Source organism: Aythya marila, assembly GCF_965140915.1.
Source record: "Aythya marila genome assembly, chromosome: 1".
NCBI classification, from domain to species: domain Eukaryota; kingdom Metazoa; phylum Chordata; class Aves; order Anseriformes; family Anatidae; genus Aythya; species Aythya marila.
This window is the reverse complement of record NC_139042.1, coordinates 193,277,863-193,304,165: the sequence shown is the minus strand read 5'-3', so window position 1 is coordinate 193,304,165 and position 26,303 is coordinate 193,277,863. Positions and strand designations below refer to the sequence as shown.

At 42.6% G+C, this 26,303-nt stretch overlaps 1 protein-coding gene across 6 annotated transcripts in view; it reads right to left on the bottom strand.

Annotated features, from left to right (window-relative positions):
* The window catches only part of SRPK2 (SRSF protein kinase 2), a 146,897-nt gene extending 122,425 nt beyond the window's left edge, over positions 1–24,472 (bottom strand). For 2 of the 6 annotated variants that reach the window (XM_082766982.1, XM_082766981.1), the window contains exons 1-3: positions 24,451–24,471; positions 24,262–24,346; positions 19,781–19,859 (exon numbers count right to left, since the gene is read on the bottom strand). Coding sequence is in view for 3 of the 6 variants with exons in the window: in XM_082766981.1 (XP_082623107.1) it covers positions 19,781–19,859; positions 24,262–24,322 (140 nt within the window). In the remaining 3 variants the exon portion in view is untranslated. Of the gene's footprint in view, positions 1–2,505; positions 2,592–19,780; positions 19,860–19,970; positions 20,056–24,261; positions 24,347–24,450 lie in introns of those variants that run through there. The other 4 variants (XM_082766979.1, XM_082766980.1, XM_082766983.1 and 1 more) reach the window with 4 other exon arrangements.
* Positions 24,473–26,303: the final 1,831 nt, after the last annotated feature.

Genomic DNA, 26,303 nt, shown 5'->3' with positions numbered 1-26,303 from the left:
GGATTGCCCCAGCCCAGCTGCAGGACCTTGCCCTTGGCCTTGTTGAACCTCATGAGGTAGCACAGGCCCACCTCTCAGGCCTGCCCAGGTTCCTCTGGGTGGCATCCCTTCCCTCCTGCATGTCAGCCGCACCACACAGCTTGGTGTCATCGGCAGACTTGGTGAGGGAGCACTCAATCCCACTGCCCATGTCACTGACAAAGATGTTAAACAGCACTGTTCCCAATACTGATCCCTGAGAAATGCCGCTCATCACTGATCTCCACTCTGACACTAACATACTGAATTTGAACAATTATTTTCAACCAATAGTTTGCTTTTAAAAATTGCTGGTTTTCCCCCTATTTTTTTCTTTTAATCTTGTCACTTAAACAAGTGCCAAAAGGGCCAACTGTACCCCAGGGAGCATCAGGCACGGTGCTGCCAGCTGGGCAAGGGAAGGGATTGTCCCACTCTGCTCTGCAATGGTGCGGCCTCACTTCCAGAGTACTGTGTGCAGGTTTGGGTGCCACAGTGTGAGAAGGACATCAAACTATTAGGGAGTGTCCGAGGGAGGGCTACAAAGATGGTGAAGGGCCTAGAGGGCAAGATGCATGAGGATGGCTGAGGTCCCTGGGTTTGCTCAGCCCAGAGCAGAGCAGGCTGAGGGGAGGCCTCATGGCGGCCTGCAGCTCCCTCACGAGGGGAGCGGAGGGGCAGGCGCTGAGCTCTGCTCTCTGGGGACAGCGACAGGACCCGAGGGAACGGCATGGAGCTGGGACAGGGGAGGGTCAGGCTGGGGGTTAGGGAAAGGGTCTGCACCCAGAGGGTGGTCAGGCACTGGGACAGGCTGCCCAGGGCAGTGGGCACAGCACCGAGCTGCTGGAGTTCAAGGAGCATTTGAACAACGCTCTCAGACACAAGGCCTGATTTTGGGTGGACCTGTGTGGAGCCAGGAGTTGGACTCAATGATCCTTGTGGGTCCCAATCGGGATATTCTGTGATTCCATGATTAAAAGAGTATCATGCCTACATAATTCTCACATGCCTATCCAACCCTCCCCCCATTTCTTCCCCCCCCCTAAATCATAATAACTAGTTCAAACATTTTAAAAACTGGATGGAATCCTCAGAGCTACTAAGTTTCTACAAGTTTTATGAAAAAGCATGGCAGAAGAAAAATCTCTACTGGTACCTCACAGAGGGGAGGTCAGGGCAAGCCCAGCTTGTCCAGCTGCTGAGGGCCAAGCAGTAGCTGGGCAACCAGCCCAGGGCCAACTCCAAGCCAGTCCCCATGAGCACTGCTCTTCAAGCCCAGCTGGCACATCACACAGATTTGGGTCATAGCTACAGGGGAAGCTCAGATCTTCATGCAGGTGGCCATCAACTTCAGCAAGGGAGGGTCAGTATTGCACTAGGTACGCTAAGAGACAAGGACCAGCCATGCTTATCAAAGAGGGCCCACTGAAGAAGAGGAGAGAGCAAAGGTATTAAGGTATGAGTGGGAATTATGGTAGGTATTATGGGAAGAGATCTGAACAGACCTGGGATTTGCGATGGTGAGCAGAGAGGTATAACCATAGCAAATGCAAAAGAGAGCCAAGGCTACTGCAATGGAGAGATACGCGTGGTATGGGATGAAAGTGCACATAGAACCAAAGCATTTTGTATAACTCCTCTAATCTATGCAGCCTTCTGAAATGTGTGATAACACTTAATTATCCACTTCACAGTCACTGTCTTTCATCTGTATTACCTGCTTTAACCTTTAACTAATTGGTATTATTCCAGCACATCTCATATATATGCTATATATGCATATATATTTGCACACAAATATATGGAATACAAAGATTAGTATTATTGTTATACTTTTTATACATTTCACACAAGAGCACTACTGATGTCACTGTCAGGAAAGTTTGTTGTTTTTTTTCCTCAAACCTTGAACAGATATATAGACCAGATGTTTTCAGCAAAAATACTCTACAATATTCGTAAGGTCTCTCCATTATTTCCTGGCACATTTTTTAACCTACTTTAGAACACAGACAGTATTTCTATAACGAAGAAAGATCAGGCCTTGTAAACGCTTCCAAGCCTTTTCGACTATTTCAGATAAAATTTCTATTCAAAACGCAATGCTACATAGCTCTATTTAAACATAACAGCCTCTTGAGCTTCTTTTACAATGGCAGGTAAGAGTTCTTTTGAGAAGAAATAACAATTTTCTAATGAAATCTTGAATAAACATGTCAAACAAAACCAAAAGCTGCTCTGCAGACCACCAACATTAACATACCACTTTAACAAGATTTAGATTTAAGAGATCTTTACAGAGCCATCTTGCAAATGAGAACTTTCCCACTATCTACTAGTGCAATTCCTAGCACTTAAATAATTTTCTAAAATGTTAATGGAATAGTTAAAGGCCTATAGGCTTTCTGTAAAAAAAAAAAAAAAAAAGAGTAGTTCACATTTGAATTTTAACTCCAAACTGGTCCTCTTAACATTTTTCAAACTTACAGAAAGAACCCCTCTTCTTTGATACCGTTGCTGCTCATAGTAGGAGAGCTACTTGAAAATATTCCCTCAGACGTGCTGATCTAAGCACCATCTTTTGAGTTCCAAGGCCATCCACTTCCCTGGAAAAAGATGCAGGATGTCATTTTCTTTAGGCATCACCAGATTAGCACTAAATTTATGCCTTGTCACTTCCTGGCTGCCTCTTTCAAGCTTTGTAGTCACCTGAGCTGCAGCAAGGGTCAGAGCGTAGCAGCAGTTTTATGAATTCAGTAAATTTGCATTGAGGTTAGCCGAACAAAGAGCAGTGATTGCTCCTCACTACAGACCACACAAAGCAGGCCAGCACAGCCCAGTAAACATGGTGCTGTCTTTGTACTGGGCCGCTGGCTTTGCGTTCTGCTCCTAATGCAGGCATTAGGACTTACCAGGATTTGTCTGCACTTGCCTTGGCCTGCCTGGAGATTTGTTTTAGGATTCAACAGCAACAGTCTGCTGATCAAATGACTACTGCCTGCTATGTTCCAGCTGTAGCTTAGCTTTGTACAATCATGTGGTACAACAGTTATTGTTATATGTGTCTCTGTAACTAACACAGCAATAAATAGCAGGTATTTTGTGTTAAATGGACTACTTAATATACTGGAATAAAAAGCAGCAAAGGGGGTAGAGACACAGAATAACTGCAGAGGACTAGAAAGACACACATGATGATACAGGCCCAGAGCTACCAACAACTCACCTGCTATGCTGCACACCACTACAGAGTAAATCTGGATGGATTAACATGGATTTGCAAGACAGTGAAGAACAAACTGTAGAATGCATTGGCAAACACATAAAAATGACCCAAGTAGAGCGAACAGGAAGAAACTACGAACATCAGCATCATCCTGATGATGCCAGTGGAGGGCTCAGGACTTGTGACTGGCCATATCCCTCCCTGCTGCCAGATAAAGCCACCCACCTTGGAAGGGTGAGCAGAGGGAGAGCAGAGACTGCTAAGTCTGTACATTTACCATTTTGACTGTATATGAAACAAAAATTACTGTAACTGTAATTTGACCATTAATAATTCTTTGGTTTCACTAGACTGACAGCAAATTCCTGACTCTGCAAACAGTGACCATTCCTTCTGTTCATAACAAACCCTTCACTGTAACAAATTCAAGCAACCCATTTGAAGCCTGGATGCAATGAACTGGTGAGAAGAGGCTCTCACATTTGGAAGAAGGGATGTAGCTGGATGCACCAGTAGCTATTTTCTCTGAGGAGACACATAGCTGCGTTTTTACAGTACCTCAGCAGCTGGAGGGTGAGGACCACGCTGCAAACATGGGAGATGAACATGGAAGAACTTCAGGTTGAAAAGAACATAGCTGGCATATGGGAGCCCCAACTGGCTTTGCTCCCTCACAGCCTCCATAAAGAAAAGAACGAGTTCAGAATAAAGTTTCTTTACTGTCCCCTAAATAAGGGGAACAATGTATTACTAGGAGAGGGAATAGCAAGCAGTTTTGTTTATATACACATACACATGCAGCATGCTCTCTTCACCTCACTAATTCCCAGTATCCAATTTTCACAAAAGTGTTTCAGCCTTTGGGGTGTTTGCTCACAGCAACTGGAGTGTACACATCTCTTCTCTGTTACTGAAATGCTAGATTGCAAATCACACTTGCCCTTTTCTGCTACAGCACTGGTCCCTTCACTCAGCCTCTTCTTTTTCCTTCTTCCAAATGCCCCAACCATATCATGTAGAGCTGATTACACAGGGAAATGTCATTACACACACTTTCACTTGTTATTCTGATATTCTAGGCATAAATTTGTTTTCAGTAAATCTGGGCTTTCCTGTTCTCCGTCGCTGCTGATAAAAAGCAGAAATTAAAATCTATTTCAGGAAACGGGGTGAAGGTGCTTCTAATTCCTGATTAAGTTTTAATTCCACATTATCTATGGTAATGCAGTTTGAAGGAAATTACTATCATCTTACACAGAAACAAGGCAGCTTGCCTCTTCATACTTCGCTTGCTTATAACATTGTCATGCTTTGATGAGCACACCCCAGGAAGCTAACCCACAAAAAAGGTGATATTATTAGGCAAAAAAACCTGAGAGGACCAATTTCTCTACAGTTCCTGAAACACCAAGATCACACACTTCAGTCCTGCTATTTTCAAACAACTGCTTTATTACTGATATAAAATTCATGGCACTAACACAAACACTGCTGTGGAACAAAATTTGAGTAGGAGCTTTGAGAAGCAGCCTCTCAGAATTAGTTATCAACTCATCCTCCCGCTCAGCAATCATTGCTACATCAGACATGCCAGCTCCTGATGCACCACAGTTCAGAGTTTAAGATACTAATTTAAACCATGTGCAGTTTCAATTCAAGTTAATACCTCAGGGGTGTGAACTCTAATTAGGAAGAAGCTGGCACACATTCAGTTCCATTGCCCTTGCATAGTTCTATGTCTTAAAAACACTCTGAATAAACCAACAGCACAAGCGTTTTTTGCATTTTCTCCATCAGGTCTTGATACCGTGGTAGAACAATCAAATGTCCTATCTGTTCTGGTTCTGCCTTTTTTTTTTTCTTAAAATCTTGCAAGAAGTAGAGTCTAACAAAAAAAAAAAAAAAAAAACACACCTTTAAATGTTTGGCTTGCTGTGGTGTTAATGAACTTAGTTACGACATCAGAAGGTATTTCATTTACATGCTTCCTACGATCAGTCACACCACATTAGTATTTAGCAAGCTGTCCTTAAAAAAAAAACAAAAAAAAAACAAACAAACAAGAAATATCAGAGAACATACACATTGTTATAAAAAAGGGGTTTTTTGTTTTGTTTTGTTTTTTAATTGCTGCACTCTCCAAAACTGCAAGCTTATTGACTCTCAAGCATAAAATTTGATTTTATGTGTTGTTCATTTCCAGCATTCATTCTCTTTGGCTCTCCTGCAGCCTGTGGCAGCTCAGGCACACATCTTTGGGCCCTCCACCAGGTTACTGGGATGGCCACAAGTAGTGGACAGAGAAGCTGGCAGCAGACACAGAGCAGTCCACACACAGCAAGCACCAAAATGAATCGGAAGGCTCAAGGCCTTCTTGCAAGGGAAGTGAGTAACATCTGAGGATTGTGACACTGAAACAGAAGCAAAGGAGAAGTAGCAAAGCCCACAAGCCAGCTGTGGGACTGTTGTTCATACGTTCCCACACACTAGCAGGGAGAAAAAACGCCCCAACTTACCAAAAAGGATGGTGAATTAAAATTAACAACCAAAGCTTCTCTATCAAATTAACCAGTAGTGTCAACTTATATTTAGCCTCTAACTCAACACCTCTGGCCAAAATGGCCAGCACTACATGTCTTTAGAACTAGATGTCCCAGCACACCTGATTCATCTTAGATTGCCATCTAGTCTCCTATGACACCTCCTGAGATAGATGAAGCTTTCCATAAAAGGATGTTTATTTCAAATGACAAATCAAAACTAACACAAACAATTTGGTTGAATGAAATATCCCCAAAATACATTTAGCCTGTTGATTTTTTCAATTCTACTATCCAAACCATGCTCCCATTTAATCAACTGTGGTCTGTAACACGAATTCCACGCCCCATGCACTGTTATATGGAAAAACTACAATGAAAATAGGAAGGGTCCAAGAGTAAAACTGTTTTCTTTCAATATACATATTGAGGTGTGATTTGTTTTAATGCTCTTTTTAATTGCAGCTATTTAAAATACTCTGTTCTCACCAGCCCTGTAAAGTGCAGGGCAAGGGTTAAGACTAGCAGCAATCCCAAAGAAGGTGCAAGGGCAGGGGGAAGGGAACCGGGTCTACTTTTAGTTTATCTCAAGATCTTCATTCCTCAGACAAACATTCTCATCACACAGAACAGGCTTTTCTGGCCTCAAAAATAAAACCTAAAGAAAACAATTCTTCTATTTCTCAGCATTAATAACATGACAAGTCATTTGATTTTCTGCACTGTTTCCTGTAGAACATGCAGAACTTTTGCTAGCTTTGTTCTACGATAAATTAATCAATTCTCAACGATACCTGTTTTAGGCAATTGAGGAAAATCAAGGATTGTGTCCTGAATAGTTTTAACCTAGTTTCTAGATGCTGGGTATGCTGAACAATGACACAACTTGGTTTAGCAGTGAGACTGCAATACTTAAAAGTAACTATTCCCTATTAAACAGCAGTTATCTAACAGGTATCTGGTGAATTAAAATAAATAGGAAATGTTGGCCTTGTTCTTTATAGCTCTCTCTCACATTTTAAGTCAATTGAATATTCACACATTGCATTTTCACATCCAGCCTTGACTGTGAGCACGCCCAGATTACATCTACCCACAACAGCAACACTGAGTTCATCACAAAGCCTGCAGTTCCCATGAGTGCCAGTCCCTGATTAAAGAGCGACTCTATAAAATGCACAGTGCTGGAAGCATCTACTAAAATTGCTGTGTTATCTTCTTAAAATTGTTGACACGACTCATGACTTACAAGTTGATATATAGCGAGGCAATTCTGTGAAACACCAAGTATATGAAAACTTCCAATTTACATTAAAAAAAAAAATAGAAGTAAAGCTGTAATAGCATCCAACTGGAATTTGATTAAATGCCCACAATCAGTATCATGAGACTTGGAAAACAACATGTGCTGGAACACTGTACTACTAATATGCAAGACAGGTAGCCCCAAGCAACAGACTGCCTTAAAAAAAAAAAAAAAAAAAAGCACAAAGGTAAAATGTTTTTAGATACTATTATGTAGAAAGATGATTCCTATTCTTTTGACCTAGATCTCATAATAGGATTGTGAAGCTTCTGCTCTTTTTCTAGTTTCCCTGATGCTGCTATGATTTTAAAGCATTCACCTGAGAAGAGATTCTGGCAACTGGAGGTCTGTCTTACTGTGCTTTGTGACACCAGGAAGGGGAACTTGAAAGAAATTTACATTTCTGATTTCCTCAGGGCTCCCTGCTTCATGAAAATGAAGAATTGTGACTGTGCAGCTAAAAGGAAAAAAATAATTTTAATCATCTAAACAGTCTCAGTCTGACCAAATCACCACCTCTGTTTTGTAACTCAGAGTTACATGGCCGCAATCAACCAACAAGTTGATACCTGCTTATTAGAAAAACCTGAGAGCAAAGCTTCCCTTTTAATCACTTGTCCTCTAACTCCATCGGTCTTTTGCTCTTGATTATTCAGCAGAAAAGATATAAAGCTATTGTCCTTCCCTGAGACCAAAGCCTAGCACAGCCTATAATCCTGTGATTGACATTTGCACAAGGCAGGCTGAAATAACAAGATTGAAATTCCTCAGGCATCTTAACTCCTATTTCACAGGTGAGTGAATTACTGAGCTACTACATAAACAGGAGAACCGAAGCTTTAAAGCAGAGCTAGTTGTTCACAGCAAGAGGCAAAAACCCAAACACTTGAAATTGATGACCTGAACTCACAATCTCACCTTGGCATCAAACTCTAAGCTGCAGTTGGCATTGATTGTATGGCAAAAGCAGCATTTTGGGCAGTCCTATTCCTTCGATATATTGTATTCCTTGGCTAAGGCATGCCTTTCAGCCTCTTCTTCTTTACCTTTGTGTACTTGGGTTTATAAATGCTCTTCTCAAACACAAACTCTGCTCTTTCAATGATTTAGCTAGCTTCCTGTAAGCAGGAAGGAGTTGCAAAACTAAGCAGCACGTTAGGTCACTCCAGCCCCTTCTGGATCTAGGCTTATGGACAGTGGTCAGGCTTACAGCTACTGTTAGATGTTGTGAGTCATCTTGTGAGGACGTCTTAAAAATCAAAGAGCTGCCACAGTAATTCAGATCAAATACCTATCTAGGCCAGTATCATACCACTAGGTGACAAACATATGTTTAGAGATAAGTATAGAAGTGGATCGCTCTATATTAGGAAAAAATTACATGGCTGTGCTTCAGCAAACTCTTGGGAAGTCAAACTGCACCTGTGCTATAATACCCTTAAAAGCTACTGATGGTTCTAGTATCCAGCCTTATCCTTCTTATTTTCATTTATAATTTGGCCTCTACAACATATGGCAGACACATTCTGTTGTTTGTACTGCATAAAAAAATATTTTTGTATTAAAGTCATCTCTGTGTACCATTGTTTTGTAATGAAAAACAGCAAGTTATTCATTATTCACACTCTGTACCAGTTCTGATTTTTCAGGCACGTCTACAAGATATTGCTTAACCATCTTTACAGGTCTGAAAAACATTGATCATAAATGAAGTTGTCCCATATCCCTGATCACCTTCAGCGTCTCCTCCTTCGAGCAATTTCTTGTTCTACATCATTTTTGAGCTGGTTAAGATGAGAGCGATGTACCATGAGCACAAATATAAAGAACTATTTACATAGTAGCATGACTTATTTTAAATTTATGATTAGCACTCAAACATTTCAATGGCTGCGCCAAAAAATAAGCTGTGCCAAGCTCATCTACTCAGGGGTTTTCTTAGTTTGAATATTTAAGTTGTTCCTAAATGCCTCCACCATTTTTACCCATTTATTTTTAAATCAGCCTCCTCTCACACGAGTGCTTTTCAGCAGTTATACTGTGAACCAGACATTTTGCTCTGCTCAGGATTAAGAATTGTTTCTCTTCTTGCAGCGTCTGTTTGTGTTCCCAGAAACAGCCCTCCTCTGTAGAGTTTAACAATCATTCAGAATTACACCTTGTTATAGTTAATTTGCAGAGTTCTTCCACCCACAGACTTTTCCTTCTCGGCTGTGACTAAGGCTCCCTGCACAGTCGGTCAAATCAGTAAGAACACTAAAACAAGTTCCATTTACCAAGCACCACGGAACTGCAACCCACAAAGACAAATAATCTTTTGAGGCTGCTAATCCTTAACATGCTCCACTGTGATAATGATGACTTCTCCAGCTACTCCACCACTGTCACCAGCTCGCTCCCTACGACAAAATCCCCTTCTGTTCGTCACAGTTACGAGGTCCTGCATCACCAGCCTCCTTTAAAGCAGAAATACAAGTTCATTCATGCTAGTGTACAGTTATTGTGTTTCATTTGTCTTGTTTAAATAAAGTTGTTTTGCTGTGTACCTTACTTATCTACACTTAGCTACATCATAACTGGCATTCTTTCAATTACTTTCTACCTGCGTTGTAGTCGCTTATTTTGCCTTATTTTCTTCAGGGATTCAGTTCTCTTTCTACAAGATGCATGACCTCAAACTGTCCGAATGTCCCACGCCAAAGGCAGCAAGTGACCGCTGGCTACTCCCACTCTGGTAGGGGGGAGAAATAAAACCTGCAGTCTTAGGGCACTTTCACAGTTCCCTTTTAAATGACAGCCCGAACCCAGCCTGGCTGCCTGCCCACAGTTCAGCAGGACAAATCCAGACCAAATCCCAAGCTTCTGAAGTCTCTCAAAAGGAATTCAGCATTTTACACCAGTCTGAATTTTGCTTTCACAAACGTCTAGGCGGGGAAGTCCTGAATCAAAAGCAGCTCTGTACAGCAAAGAGCTGTTTCTTTCTTAAGCGTGCTGGAAGAGGAAGGACCCATCCTGCTCTCCAGGCTGCACGCACCCCCTTGAAAACACAGCTCAATTATGCATTTCCTCCTCTTACCGCAAGCTCACAGAAGCACTGCAGTCACATGCATCTGCAAGCTCAGAGCAACCACCTAGGAAGCTCTTCTCTAAGTGCTTGGTACAAACCCTTGCATGCAGCTCAGCCTACAAAGATAGAATAACAACACACAGAGGTGAGCAGCAGCAGAAGGCAGCAAGCAGACAAGCAAACAACCAAACAGGAAAGTTACTGTGATGAGGGAAGAGAAATTGAAGAAACGGATCAATTAAGAAAAAGAGCCTCAAGAGAGAATTTTCTTTAGACCCGTAAATACACGAAAAACATCACTAGAACAATTTGAAAATTAGTAAACAATTGACTTCAGTATCAGAATTTAAGATGGAGATATTGTACTTAGTTCTGGCTCTTATCTCTACAACAGAGATATTAAACCTTTTTCCTCAGGGCTAGGAAAATATAATTGACCTTTAACTGTGGAGCTCTCCCTTCCATTTTTCAGAACCTGCAAACAAAGCATTGACAATAGCTCAAGGCAATTGAAGCCCTTGATGCTTTCAGTCTCCTCCATTTAAATTACTGACTTTTAATTGACTAACCTTAGCTGAGGAAAAACAGTATCAAGAAACATTATCTCACAGAAGTCTGTTCTGTGGTTTGCCTTTAACCAACAGGTTCAAGATAGGTCGTCTTTAGCATTAACGTGACTTCGTTACGCAGGACTCTGAGATCAAAGCCAAAAACATGCCAGCTGGGTTGGTGGACAAAACCAAAACGTGTGGTATTTAAATGTGTGCCCTGTTTTCATCAGAGGATTTCCAAATAGGTAACCTGAATTTAAAACTGTACACACAACTCAAACAAGTTTCTGTATTTACAGATTTTCATTTTGAAACTTAATAGCCCATCTTTTTTCATCCCAAAAGCTTATTCCCAATGTCTTCCATTAAACACAGAGGCTTCTTCTGTCTGCTCCAGCAGATAGAAACTGCTGCAATTATGCTCTGTAACGTGTGCTTTCTTACACTATGCTTCTTTCCAGCCCGTTCTCCACGGATATCCTGCATATGATCAAAGAGAAATCCACTCAAATCCAATACGTCCCCCAAAGGGAGCTCATCCTAAAAGGGGAGCTACTACTGGGGTAGGGAAGGGGGCACAGGAGGAAGAATACTGCCAAAGCTCTGCCGACTTTAAGCAGCACCACCCCTCTCACAGCGTGCTCTAACACGACTGCTGAACAGATTAAACAGGAGAAAGGAGAAAGCGAGGGTAAGGGTCATGAAAAACAGAGCACAGACAGGAAAACCAGGAAGCAAGGGTTATCACCTCAAATATATGAAAGCCAACGGTATTTTAAAGGTCTGAATACTGGGAACTGTAAAGGCAGGTGGAAAGGCCATTTCTTTGTTGCTTCAAATTTCAGTATCTTTTGAAATCTGTTTTTAAATAGTCTAACAAAATATGGCCCCAATCCCAAAGTCCTGGTAGTAAATTAGAACAGAATTAGTTATTGATTATTAGAATACAGGCTAGATTACAAAGATAAGAGCTGGGCACAATTACAACAGGAATCATCAGTAAGAAAAAGAAATGATTACAAATCTAACTGCTGTATAACAACACTTTTGTTAACCATCCCATCCCTTTTTTCTGTACAGAACTGAGATCACCTCACTTGCTTTCCTTAGATACTGGCATAATGTGGGGTACTAGCCTTCTGAATCTTTCCTAGTCCTCTTTAAAAGCTATTAAAAATTAACACGACTTTCTCCGGCAGTCTTCAGTGAATCATTCCAAGACCGAAAAAAAATAATGCTGACACTTTTGACACAGTTCTTAAATCTGAATTTAAATTATTATCTTTGTTTCATATCACACCATTCAGGACAGAAAGCAACTGCCCTCAAAGCTGTACAAAACCAAACAGAAGTAGAACAGTTTTCCTCGACCAGCTCTTTTCCACAGCATTTCTCTCAATACAATGCAACATGTCATCATGTAGAAGACTGCCTCTGTCTCAAGCTCGTGTTAGAAGGAGGTTACATATGGAAGAATGATGACTTTTCAGGAGCTCACAGCTACGCACATTGGTTAAGAAAAACACAAAATCGTATTTCAGGTGGCTCCCCCCAACCCTGTGGAAGAAGGCACCTCTATCAATAGACTGGACTCACTGTTTATTTCTGAAGAGAGAAGAATTTGAGAGAGCTTGAGAGCATCACAAAAATAAAGAGGTACTGCAGAGAAGTGTCCTTCAAGGGCAAAGTTTGCTTGTAAGAGCTCTTCTTGCACAGGCCTGTGCCGACAAGCAACGAGGCACCTGACAGTAAGTTTTAAGTTAGCATTTACAGAGTCTTACAGTCCCTGAACACGTCACAATTGATGGACAAATACAGGACTACCTCAAACTTCACAGGTGCAAGGTCATTCTCTATAGGAAGCCTTAGAGGTATCCAGGTAGCCTTTGATCAGCTAACAATCCACCCAGTGAACACCTACGTGCATGGGAACTCCCTGATAGAGGCTGCTCTTAAAAACACAACTTAGCTGTCACAGTGGCCATAGTACAAAATGATTATTTTGTTTAAGCACAACAAATGCACACGAGGAAGCACTAAAATACTTTGGTAATATCCTGACATCAACTTTCTAGTCTTCCTCACATATTTAGATCCAGGCTTCCTTCAAAGGATTAAAACAATAACACGTATAGAATGTAAAAGTTGCGTGTACATATATATGGGTGTGGGTGTGTGAGCATACACACACACCATACAGTAGACGATTTTAAAATGTAGTAGTATTTTCACAAGACAAAGCAGGAAAAGGAAGCTAGATAAGGCTTACTGCCTAAAGCTCATCGTCCGTCTTAAGCAATTACAGCCAGAGACCGTTCTCATTTTCAGTAGAGATATGGATTTACTCTTTTATTACAGACCATAAGAAAACAAACAGGTCTGCACTCTGTCAACATACTCAAAATAGCCGTGTGCTTACAAGGAGCATGTGCGGCTTCCACTACTGCCCTACAGCTCATTAGTTAACGGAGAAGTCGTCCACGCTGCCTCTAGCTTCTGTCGTGAAAAGATGGCAACACCAAAGACTTCAACCCTTGAAAAACAGGAATGGAATTTAAAGCAAAAATCTGCTTTTAAATACAAAATCTTAAGTCTCTTAAGGATAACTAATAAACTTAGCTAACAAGGTATCGTGTGTGCTCCTCAGCAGGCCCAGCAGTTCTTCTCTACATGAGGAAACAGAGATAGTTCAGTCTAATGCAATGTTTTGATATAATGCTCTCATCATCCCGCACTTCTACAGCTTTAATGGAATTCCTAACTTTGCTAGGCACATTTCCTTCTACGACACAAAACACTACAGACAGTGCTTGAGGCTGAACGCTAGCTTTGAGAAGAGTCTCACTGTAAGACAGCAACAAAAAAGTTGGATATCTAGCACAGCTGTGAGAGCAGGTTTCTGTCCACGTTTTACTTCTGTCCTTTGTCTCGATAATCTACAGCTACCAAAAAGAATTGTTTGTGCACCCTCCAGCCTTTCTTCCCTGCCCACACATTAAATCTTTATAATGGTCAAAAAGGATATTTAGGACACGATCAAGGAGCCGAGTAATAAAGGAATTCTTTCTTTCATGTTAACACGTGTGAATTCAATCAGGCTATCCAAAACTAAACACTGAGCCAAATCACATTATTTTTGTCAAACCAAATCAAATTTATTACACCGTCTGACATTCTAATTTATTCAGTAAAGATTTCCAATACGTATCTTCAAATTGTAGTTTTTAAAAAAAAAAAAAGCAGCCAATAACTTCCAGTCTGTCCTTATTTTGATAACGAAAGGAAGAGAGACATGTTTATATTTCAAATTCCACACCCAGGCCTTGTCCACAAAATTTATTACCATACTGCTCCGTAGTTAGAGAAGAACAAGTTAAACAAAACAAACATGCACTGCAGAACAAGCGGCCCTGTCCTTTATCTTAAATAACAGCCCAACAGCTCATCTCAATATGATCTGAAACACTAAAAGTAGGCATTTTCCCTCCCCGACCAATGCGCTCTTGTTCAGGAGTGTTGTACTGAACTTCATTTTCCTTAATAAGACTGTTATACAATGTTATTTCATCAAAGAGAATTATTACAAATGAGATTAAAGTGCCAGGATGGTTTCTATAATCACTGCCTGTTCAAAAAGGAACGAATCTTGACAGATTTTCCTGATCAGGTAATTCTTTGATAATAGATGTGCTTATATGACAATCACAGAATGTTTGGGTTGGAAGTGTCCTTAAGGATCACCCAGTTCCACTGCCCTGCCACGGGCAGGGACACCTCCCAGCAGCCCAGGCTGCCCAAAGCCCCATCCAGCCTGGCCTTGGACACCTCCAGGGATGTGGCATCCACAGCTTCTCTGGGCAGCCTGTGTCAGGGCCTCACCACCCTCAGAGTGAATAATTTCCTCCTAACCTCTAACCTAAATCTCTTCTTGATTAGTTTAAAGCCATTCCCCATTGTCCTGATCTGACTGATCAAAAAGCTGCTCTCTGAGCAACTGTCGCTCCCCCCGAGGGACAGCGGTTGTCCCAGCCTCCACCTGGAAACAGAGCCATTGACCACCACACTCTGGGTGCAACCTTCAAGCCAATTCCTTACCCACTAAATAGTCCACCCGTCAAATCCATCCGCCTGCATTTTGGAGATCAGGGTGTCACGTGGGACTGTGTCAAAGGCCCTGTAGAAGCCCAGGTAGATGCCATTCCCTTGTCAACTGATGCAGTCACTCCATCGCAGAAGGCCACCAGGTTGGTCAGGCAGGATTTGCCCTTGGTGAAGCCATGCTGGCTGTCTCGGATCACCTCCTTGTCCTGTGTGTGCCTTGCATTGCTTCCAGGAGGATCTGTTCCACAATCTTTCCAGGCACAGAGGTGAGGCTCACCAGTTTGTAGTTCCCCAGATCCTCCTTTCCACCATTTTTAAAAATGGCAGTGATGTTTCCCTTTTTCCAGTTACCAGGGACTTCACCTGGAGTTCTTAAATATGATGGAGAGAGGCTTGGCAGCTCCATCAGCCAGTTCCCTCAGGACCCCGGATGCATGGCATCAGGCCCCACAGGCTTGTACCTGTTCAGTGTCATCAGGTGGTCTTGAACCTGCTCTTCGCTTACAGCGGGAGGGACTCTGCTCCCCCCAGCCCTCACCTAGGGGCTCAGGGAAAATAACCACGGGTTCATGGTCAGTAACTACTGTCAGCACACAAACCTGCAAGACCTCAGCAGCATATTAGAAGTTCTGGTGCCATTCCCATTTCAGAAATCAGGTTGATTAGAGCTATGGGATATTTTCTTCCTAGATGACACCAGAAGGTGTCATAAGTCAAAATGAACACACCTAGTAATACACACATGCTGCTTTACACTGAAATTTACTTTAGATTCTATTGGATTCCACAAAAAAAAAAAAAAAAAAAAGTCTTTGCTAGCTGTTTTATTATGACATTACAAAGGTGAACACTAGACTCACTCAGGCATTCACGCTCAAGCATGTCAGAACTCCTACTCACATTTCTGTAATCAATACATGCAATTATTTACTTCTTTACAAAAGAATTGTATTATCTCTATGCTACTAAAATCAACTTTGTTTCTCTCAGCTGAATCCTTCTCTATGTTGTACTCTTTAAGAGGGCATGATGTTAAGCACTTGAAGCCTACATACACTGAGTGGGCAAATAACCAAGATAAACACTTGTAGCCTTGTGGTACACACAGCTTAATGAAATCTTAACAAAAATTGACAGAAATAGGAAAATAAAGCTCTGACTAAAATATTTGTAGCAAGAAGACAAAAGGTTATCTAGAAAGGAGCCAAGGGTAGCAATCCCATCAAAATCACATTTTGAGTAAATAACCCAATCCGACACAGAGAGTGGACTTCTTAAATTGATCCATCCCAGGATAGGATGGATGTCTCAGATATCCACATACTGCAGCCTCAGACCACTAGCAGTCAAAAAAATATACAGAAAAATGCAAATAAATAAAACACATTTCCCATATACATACCCTTGAGGGAAAAAAAAAAAAAAAAAAAAAAAGTGAATGAAAAGGGTTGGAGGGTTTTCAAAAGTTCTGCAAGCAAAAAATAATTTAAGCCAATAACAGTCACCGTAACACTGTGCAAGAGGGTATTTTTTTCCCCTCCTCAAAGAGGGACTCTCATTAAGAGAAAGTTGAGAAGCACTGTGCTAGAGAAACATTGACAAGCAAAAGTGGATCATTTTCAGGCACAAAGGTACAACTATGATGTCATATATCCAAAAAATTTGATAGCTGTGCAATACCTACTGGCCCCAAGAAGTTAGTTATATGGAAGCATGCCATAGAGAAATCTGGCACTTCCCAAGTTCGCTAAGATACGTATCCCTCACCACTTCCAAGAAGTATCACATGGTCATCATGCCCTGTACAGAAGTACTGCTAAAGACGAAACCAAAAATCCACTCTATGAGAAAACTGAAAAGGTGATCTTAATCTCTGGATTTAAGCATTTGATGGCCAGGCTTGGTAATCTTAAAGGTCTTTTCCAACCTAAAACTTTCTGTGATTTGCACTGACATATTCAACACATGAATCAATCCTCTCTCCATACATCCATAAGCTTCACGTTATCACCTCGATCTTTCTACATGCAAAACTCTGTCCTTTAACTTTAGGTAGAAGTTTAGAGTAAATGTTTAATACACAAACATCTTATTGCATATGGCTTCTGTCACATTCATTTACACAAAGTCGAGCAAAATAAAAACAATCCAAGACAGAGATTTGTTCTAGCTGAAGCCAATACTAGTCTGACTAAGAAGAAGAGCTTATCACTCTGATGAATGCAAAACTTCAGACGTACCTCAGGGCACCTCTTACAGGCGCCCAGGCGCTACCAGTGCTAAATACAGGACAGCAAACACACTTGCCTATCTGTAAGAGAGTTTACCTCCAAACACGAGCACGGGCATCTGTTGAAAATGCTACTTCACAGACCTCTCTCAACGCAGATCTCACTTTTAAGGAGAAATAATTCACAAAGGACCAGAACTAACCATTTTGATTAATCTTCTACCTGACTCAGAAAATACATAAACGGTTTGCACACGCTGCATGAGAGTCCATCTATTATTACCAGAAGCAAATGCTAACCATTATTTTTAAATAGTGAGATATTATTCTTTTTCAGCAGTCTGGGGGACTGAATGTGAAGTGAGGCTGTACCAACTATGTTTTGTTATTACATACAATTTTAGATATAGTCTTAATCCAAGACAAAGTGCTTTCACTTCAGAACATGAGTCATTTACCTTCTACTTTCTTATTTTTCCCACCTATTACCAAAGTAATCCAGATTCACCTCCACCAGTTCTCATTCCTCACTTAAGGGGGTCAACGCCGAGCAGTCCCAGGATTGATCTCACGGCCTTTCATGGCAATCAAGGTCACACCAGACAAAAAGCTATTCAGCGTCAAAGAGCACTGTAATTTCTTCTTGTGTCATCATCCTAATATTATTCAAACAAAAGCCTGCAAGTAAGTTACAATGCGATGTAGCTCTCCTAGCCAATTCTAGGAGAGGAATCCTGCAGCTCCTTTGAAGCACATTGTTATGAGCAACAATGGAAGTTGCTCTATAAAGCTACAACCCAACAGAGAAGAGCGTTAAAAAAAAAAAAAAAAAAAAAAAGCAGCTTTGGATTCAAAACTGAGTCACAATTAAGTAATTCACTACTTGGAAGTTATGTTACAGAATTTGTGCCCCCCAGATATCCGCATTTTCATTCACGTGATGTGCACCACAATCACTGTAGAGCTCTAACACACTGGTATAAGCTGTAACAGCTGGAATAAAAATAAAGGCTAAGAACTGGAAAAAACAGACACTTCTGATGAGATTTCTTTTCTGAAATAACGTTCACTTTACGTTGGGGGCCTAAACCACGTATTGCACTACATACAGAGAGACTTGAAATCTTGCAAGGAGTTTCCCAAGAAGCATAAAACGGAGTAGGAGGTCTCAATACCACACATGTGGTTTGAAGAGAAAAGAAAGCAAACACAGCAGAAAAGAAATGATGGCTCCGACGTCTACCACAGCAAAACCACCGTTTCCCGAGGCAACTGAACAGATTGGGCCACCGCATCTGGAAATGCCGACTCAGTATGGGCGAGTGGCCAGCTCCTGACTGAGCACCCTGACTGAACAGTGGCCAGTTTCTTCAAACATAAAGAGTACCAGCTCTGTGCTTACTGAAAGGAAACTTTTGACAGACTCATTCAGCAAGACATCCCGCTGCAGCCCTGGTTTAAAAAAAAATGTAACAGTAATCATTAAACACTATGATCTAACTAGACCAAAAAGTTATTAATAATCTGCTGGTTAAGACTCTACGAAAGCTACAAAACCCTAGAGGTTTTTATAGGAACCTAGAGTTCCTGTAAAGTTTGACACATTTCTGTTTTCAAAGTGGTAAAACCAAACCACGTAATGTTACAAACTGACTTTCAGAAAGGTTTCGGGAAACAATAGAACCAACCCAGTCGCATTGTGTATGTTGTGCCCAAGATTTATTTCCGTTGCAATAATTCCAACTTCATGCCACCAGCAGTGTAACGTGGCATCTATATGACACTGGAGGAAAGAGCAGCAGAACGGGGTGCAGACCACATTACAGCCTGATGACCACTACCACAGAACTTCATCCTGCGCTGGTTTCACCTGTCTCACAAGGAGAAAGCTCACTTATGGTAACTAAAAAAAGTAAATGAATACCGGGATCAGGTGGAGGTTATTATTTCTTCCTACAGAAATCAAAAAGAAAAGGACCTTACGCTTCAATTACTTTCTCTAACACGTAGCCATACCTTTACCCCATCACATACACGTGCCCACCGGTTACATCCAGCTATGTTATTTTCTGTAACACGCAGCCAAACCTTTACCCCACCACACAGACATGCTCGTGGTTACATCCAGCTCCCCTGGTCTTCGGACGGGGCAAGCAGGAGGAGAGGGGAGCGCGGGGCAGAACCAAGCAGGGCCCCCAAGGGACAACACAAAGCCAGGAGGCTGTCACGCGTCCTAAGCCACCGGTAAGGTCTCCGTGAACCAAACACAGCTCAAGAAGCGCGAAAGGCTGCGAGGAGAGAAACTAAACCGGGGAAAACTCCAACGCCGCCTCATCGCAGGAGGGGCTCCGCGGAAAGAGGCGCCTGAGCGGGAGCACGACGGAGAGGTGCGTGAGCTTAAAAACGGGTATCAGGGAGTGAGAACAGACGGAGAACGCGAAGACAAGAGGGCAAAACACCACGATTTCTGCCAGCACCCGCGACAGGCACCGGAATAACATAATAACATAATAACATAACACGGGGCGGCTGGGGCGAGGGCAGGGGCAGATGGCGGCACACGGGGGAAGGGCACGGCCGGGGGGGGGGGGGCTCGGAAAGGGCCAGGAGGAGGCGGCGGCGACACGGGCAGGCCGGGCCCGGAGCCGCCGAGGGGCTGGGGCCGAGGAGGAGCCGCGGGGGCCGTTACGGGGCGCAGCCGAACGCGGGGGAAGGAGGCGGGGAGCGGGTCCCGTACTCACTTCTTGTGGGGCGGCTTCTCCCTCCTGCCCGCCGCCGCCGGCTGCTTGGGCCGCCGCCTGCGGGCCTGCAGGGCCAGCACTGCGCGAGGAGAGAAGAACAACCGGGAGACGGCGTTAAGCACAGCGGCTGAGGCTGCCCTGCCTCGCCAGACACCCCCCGGCCCCAAATCCCCCTCTCCCGCCGCGGTACCTTTGCGTGAGTTCATCGCCCCGCGCCGCACGCTCCGGCCGGACTCGAACCCGGGTCCTCGGCGCCGCGCCCTGCCCTGCCCTGCCCTGCCCGGCCCGGCCCTGCCCTGCCCTGCCCCTGCCGCGTCCCCGCGCCGGGCACCGGCCGGCTGCAGCGGCCCCGCCCCGCCCCGCCCCGCTCGGTGCCGGCCCCCAGTGCGCAGGCGCCGGCGCGCTGGCGGCGGGGCCGGGGCCGGAAAGGCGGGGGCGGGGCGGCGGCAGGTGGCGGCGGGAGCGCACCTGAGGCGAGGCGAGGCGCGGCCCCTGGGTGGCAGCGGCCGGGCTCCACTTGGCTTGGTGTTGTTAAGTTATTGTCGTTATTTGGGGGTGCGCCCCGCGCTGGGATGCTGGAAACTTTGTGGCAGCTTGTTCTAATAAAGAATTATTTCGTAGAATTATGAATAAAGACCTCCAACAGCATCTGGCGCAACTGCCCCTACCACCACTATCACCCACTAACCGTGTCCCCAAGCACCACACGGCCCCAAGCACCACAGTATTTGTGTGAAATCTGGCACTCGTGCTACAGATCCCCAAGCACACGGTTCTGAGGGATGTCAGGGAAGGGATGGAGATGTGCAGGGCTCCCAGAGCTCAGAAAGAGGCAGCTCTGCCCTCCACCAGCAGCCACCTCCAGGGGTCCACCCTTGGGTGTCCCTGAGGGGGTTGTTCAGCTAGTAGCCAAGTGAAGCCACCCAAACACCACCCTCATCGTCCCTGTGCTGCTCCATGCTCGGGGTCAGGGCAAAGGAAGGATGAGAGGAGCCCCACAGCCCTGAAAGTGCCCCTGTGCCTCCCCAGCAGCCGCTCAGGGCTAGGTCAGCCTCAGCTTATCAGGAACTGCGGGGTCAGGTGCCAGAAGCAATTAACCTCATGACACAAACCCAGGGAAATTAGATTTCCTTAATTCTGATTCTCACTAAGTTATTTGCCACGACTGACAACTCTACAAGTTTTTTTCTTCCCGCAGACCGCGACAGTAACGTGGCATCACAGTGCCCACGAAGCCAGGTGCTATTTGGATATGGCCTAGTTCTGACCTGTTGAAAGCTGTCATCTATATCTGCTGTGCATAGCATGCCTCGATTTTTGACACTTGTTCTGACTTTGAAATTTCATGTACTCACAATTTCTAATTATGCTTGATGCTGAACATGATCTGGGTCAGACCGAGAACTCCAGTGTGAGCATGAGGCTTGTCTCGCCTCTCTTTTATCTGCGCGTGGGACTGGAATTCAAAGGCATAATAATGAAAGATAACAGCGGATGGTCACTAAATTTCAAGGCAGAACTGCCTCCCTAAATGGCAAGCCAAAGAATGCACAAGGATGAAGATCTAAAGGGAGCTGTGGTCAAGGTCTTGTGAGAGTGAAGAGAAGCAATAATCACTAGTCTTAAGTAATTGGATCGTAGAGATTTCAGCTAGACAGAAAATTGAATCCGTAGTTGTGGTTAGTTCAGCTTGGAAATGGGACAGGAACAGAAATACAAAGCTAGACAGCTCAGAGAGGACATACCACAATGTGTAATACATTTTCATCTGGCTAGGGAGCCTGGTGAACAGAAAACAATGGAGCCATGAAGTTTCTAAACTCCAACTCTCCTCTGCCAACATGAGGCACCACAGCTGCATTTCTAAATCAACACATTTTCTGTTTTCCATCCTCCATAATAAAGGAAGACGGAAAAAAAAAATAATAATCTCTGTTGGTATGTTATGCATCTGCCTTTTTGTGGTTAGTCTTTTAGTGATAGTTCAGCGTGATGGATCAGCCAACAGATGGCTGTACTGGAATGTTGAAGTCTTTCTTCTTAGAAATTATAGATACATGAATATTAAGAATAGTTGGATGTAAGAAAGAAAATTACATATCTACCCTTTGGTTTTAGGCTAATTTTAATTTCATTGGTTCAGTTGTGCCTTTGCATGAATGCCTGTGCCTGTACAGACAATGGTAGAAACAAGCGGCTGATGATGGAGAAATGGTGAGACTATTCTTTTTTTATTATTTATTTTCAGTGGCATTGCTGGCTTAAAGTTGTCTTTTAGGTTTGGCTGTAAAGCGGAAATCATATTAGGGCCCCAATCATCTTTTCAGCTACTAATGTGCAATTCTATTTACTTCAGTGGGAGACTTATATGTAGAACTGATTGGAAAATTGGGTCTTAGGTAACTACAGTGAACTTTGCTTACATCAGCAGGGTTACAAATTCACCAAATCTGGGGTCAGGAAGGAATTTCCCTCATGAGCATAATGTCAGCAACATAATCAGGGCTTGGGAACAATTTGTTAGTGAACAGAGAAGGAGTTATGTTAGTACCAGGTGAGTATATTCCACTCAGTCAATGACTCTGTATTCAATGAACATGTATTCCTGATTTTTGTTGTGATTTTTCCTGAAAAGCTGCTTGGATAATGCTCACAAAGAAGTGAAAAAAGTGCACTGAGACTCCAGGTATGTATGGAGAGGATTACCATGTGCAATTAACTAAACTGAAGAGTAAATTAAGGTAAATAGAGGCTAAATGTATTTCAGGAAAAAAAAAATGTATTTCTCAGACTCTTGAGAATCTAACTCCATGAGAACCCAAGCTGTAAGTGAAAATTAAATATATATATGTATGTATATATATATATATATATATGCAGAAAATTGAAGAAATAATTCATGGCACTTGGATTGCCCGGACTATGACTTTTTGAATCCGCTCATTTCAGTGAAATTCTTCATCCTAATTTCAGTATGTCTTATTGTATGCAACTCACCCTTTACAAAAATAGATGATGAATAAAGAGAGAAGACCGGAAAGCAAAAGAAGACGTTTGCAAAAATCAATGAACAATATAAAGAACAGTGGACTAGGTCAGAATGCAACTGTTTCTGGCTGCCTCTCTTTGAACATAATACGGGAACAGGTGCCTGTTCTATTACAAGGATTACCACAGACCTCATTCACAGTGGGGAAGGGCACTGTGAGATTTAGGTAATATGACCTTCACAGAAAGGAGTAACATCAGATTTAGGTGATCTCGGGTGCAAACATCAGGGGAGGGAAAGGAGAAAATAACAAATTATGGGATGATATTTTACTTCTTTATAATGTTGTTCGGACCAGACATCTGAAACCCCACAGATGTTTGGTTTCTTTTCTTTCCACCCATCTTTGAAATATCCCACTTACACAAGAAGACATTAACTTTTCAGACATGAATGAAATACATTTGTACAGAATAAGAAGTAATCTAGCAGCAATCCTGTAAGCATGATAGTCTGCTTTCTGAGAATAATTCACAACTCTTCCCTGAGCAGAGGGATGTTGGAAGCTTTCGCCCTAATTTCTGTACCAATTCCTTTCAGCGTTATGTTTCCCAGTGTGTGGTAGTGTGCTCTCTGAATTGCACCTTCTCAGAAATTCGGGTATTAGCTAATTGCATGCTGCTTTTGCACAGAATGGAACAGACAAGAAATATTGCATAAGGCAAAGAGAGAAAAAAAAAACATTGGGTGGTGGAGAGTTCTTATTAATATGCAAGTCCAGCCTTCTCATCCTCTCGCCTTTCATGTTTGTCTCTTGTTCCGTCAGTTCCCACCCCCATTCCACATTTCTTTAAGTATGATGCACTAGTGTGTGCATACTAACGATGAGTCTGTCCTCTTGTTCACTTAAAGAATTTTCTGGCTGCCAACGCACTGTTTTTTTTTCCCCCCTCTAGGATTTAAACAAAGCAAAGAGAACAATTCTCTGCTTAGTTTTGAACAACAGAGACAAAGATAGGAAGTATTTACCAACAGCAAATAATAAAGTGTGTTTGTTTTTAAAGGCAGGAGGACTGTTGGCTCATCACAGCGTGAGTATAACTCCAGTTAACAGGAGGAGCGATGAACACATTAAACAAGGAAAGCAGAACTGTTATCTTGGAAATTTAACTGGAGAAAAATATAGCAGGGAGAAAGAGTTGGAATTTCCAGAAAACAAAACAAAACAAACAAAACAGGAGGTCAGAAATTCCTGAATTCACATTCCTGGCTCATTCATTGATTCATTGTGTTCTTCCTAAAGCAAATTATGTGACTCATCTGATTTCATCTTCATCTACAAAATGGTATAGTGTATGCCAGCAGCACAGAGTTAACATTGGTAGAGAATTCTTGTTTATCAAGTACATTGGGATTAATAATAAAGGAAGAAAGACACGAAGTTCAAAGCAGACTGGCTTAACACCAATTTGACATCAAATTAAAAACTTACCTGTGCCTAGAAATAGCTGCATCAACCCAGATATGCATTGTACTAGTGTAAAATAGGGCATGAACTGGCATGACTTAACTCAGACCTGAAAGAGGATTAAAATAGACTGTGGCAATGTTTTTATGATAACATTTCTTCTGTGTTTAGTCAATCTAATGTTGAAGTACCCAGATTTCTGAAATCACTCACCGAGTCTTTCCTTTCTCCTTTACTTCCAGCAGGCTCCTGAACACTCTTTCAGTTAAACCTCCTCCTGTGTCCTGTCTTAAATGTCATCATTACCCCCTCTCCTCCTGTTTCTCAGCTCTTTACCCAGCTTGCCCTTCTCATTTCAACCTCCCTCATCTTCTTGTTCCAATCTATTACCTTTTTTGTCTCTGTTTAAATCAGTTGGGTTCTTCCTTCATGCCGATTATGTGTCAGCAAGGGACGAGAGGATCACCAGAATATGAGTGACTGCTCCCAGATTCCTGACCAAACACATCACAAGCAATTATAGGGAAAGTTCCTCAACAGTGATGCAGCTGTGGTTTGGGCTCATGCCTACTCTTTCACTCTGAATAGCAGCTATGCAGTCTGGTCATGCCTGTGAGAGATTTCTCTGCTACGTGAGCGTGGAATACTCAGAGACTTAAGTATTAAAGTCTAACATGTCACTATCCAACATGTGCAGAATGCCATTCTACAAAGCCTCATAATCTGGCCCCATTTGAGGAGATTTTCATCAGTTCTTGCAAAGCCACATCTTTGGTATTAAGGCCTTCTTCTAAGAAGTCTTAGCTAAGAAATCTCCCTACTCAGAGTTAGGGATCATCAACCAGTGGGACGAGAATTCATTAGAAATCAGATGTGGGCTTACCCAGTTTCCTCTTCTGTTGGCTTGGACTACACAAACAATAGTCACAATGGAAACAACAAGGCACAGCCTGTGAGCTCAGCGTAAGAGGAAGCAATTGACTCATTTTTTCTTGAAGAATAAAGCCTCTTTCTTCCCCACAACCTCCTCTGTACTTTTACTTGATATAGGATGTTTCCTCAGCCCTCAAAAAAACAGACACCAGTAGGATGATGCCATGATGATGCCACGTTATGTCAGCAGTGCCCCAGGTGTCCTTTCCTCAACAATTCCTTCCGTGTGACATAGCTCCAGTGCCCTTACCAACACCTCTCTGGGTGATGAATAACCACTGCCCCGCTGTGCTGCACCTCAGCAAGGACCAGGGCTCCTTTATGAAGTTTCAGGTTTCCGTGCATTCTGAAATAAACTCCTGTTAGTGGAGTGGCCAGTAAAGAAGCACTGGCCAAACTGGTTTATCTGGGCATAGTCTGAGAACTTCATCCAGACAGCACAATAAACTTGTCCTGTTTTGTAGGAGGCAACCATTTGGTAAATGATAGCTCAGTTACATAGGCAACATGCATCAGTGGCTACAGTACACTACTGTTTACCATTAAAGCACAGAATAGAGCTGCTTTTGCTTAATTAGGCTTGATTACATATAAAGTAGTCAAGGAACTACTGCGCTAGAGGGGCATTTCAAAGAGGTATCTCAGGATTCTTTTAGTACAATCAAAACATCCCTCTTCAAAATGTATGAATTATTTCATTACTTGGTATGGGATATTTCATCCCATATGATTAAAATTTTACAAAGTTAACAGTAACAGGATCTTACAAAGTGAAATGTCAGCCAGCTTCAATAGTCGTTAGCATTAACAGCCTGGTTCGTAACATCTGTGAACTAACCATGCAGTTTCATTCTATCTGGATACGCCTGTGCCATATCTATACCATATAAAACAGCAACATGAATTTTTTAAAGTAGAAAATGTCACAGCTAATCATTAAAATAGAACTGGCTCGGCTTGTTAGCTAAGCAGTATTTCTTTCCAGCCTTCACAAAGAACACTCATGAATAAACTTTGTTAGTTTCAAAGAACTGAATAAAGACTGATTATCCACCTCTAGGCACTCAAAATTCCCCGTGCTCCTACTATAAGATGCATAACATCAAATAACAGTGAAAATATTCTAAACAGTT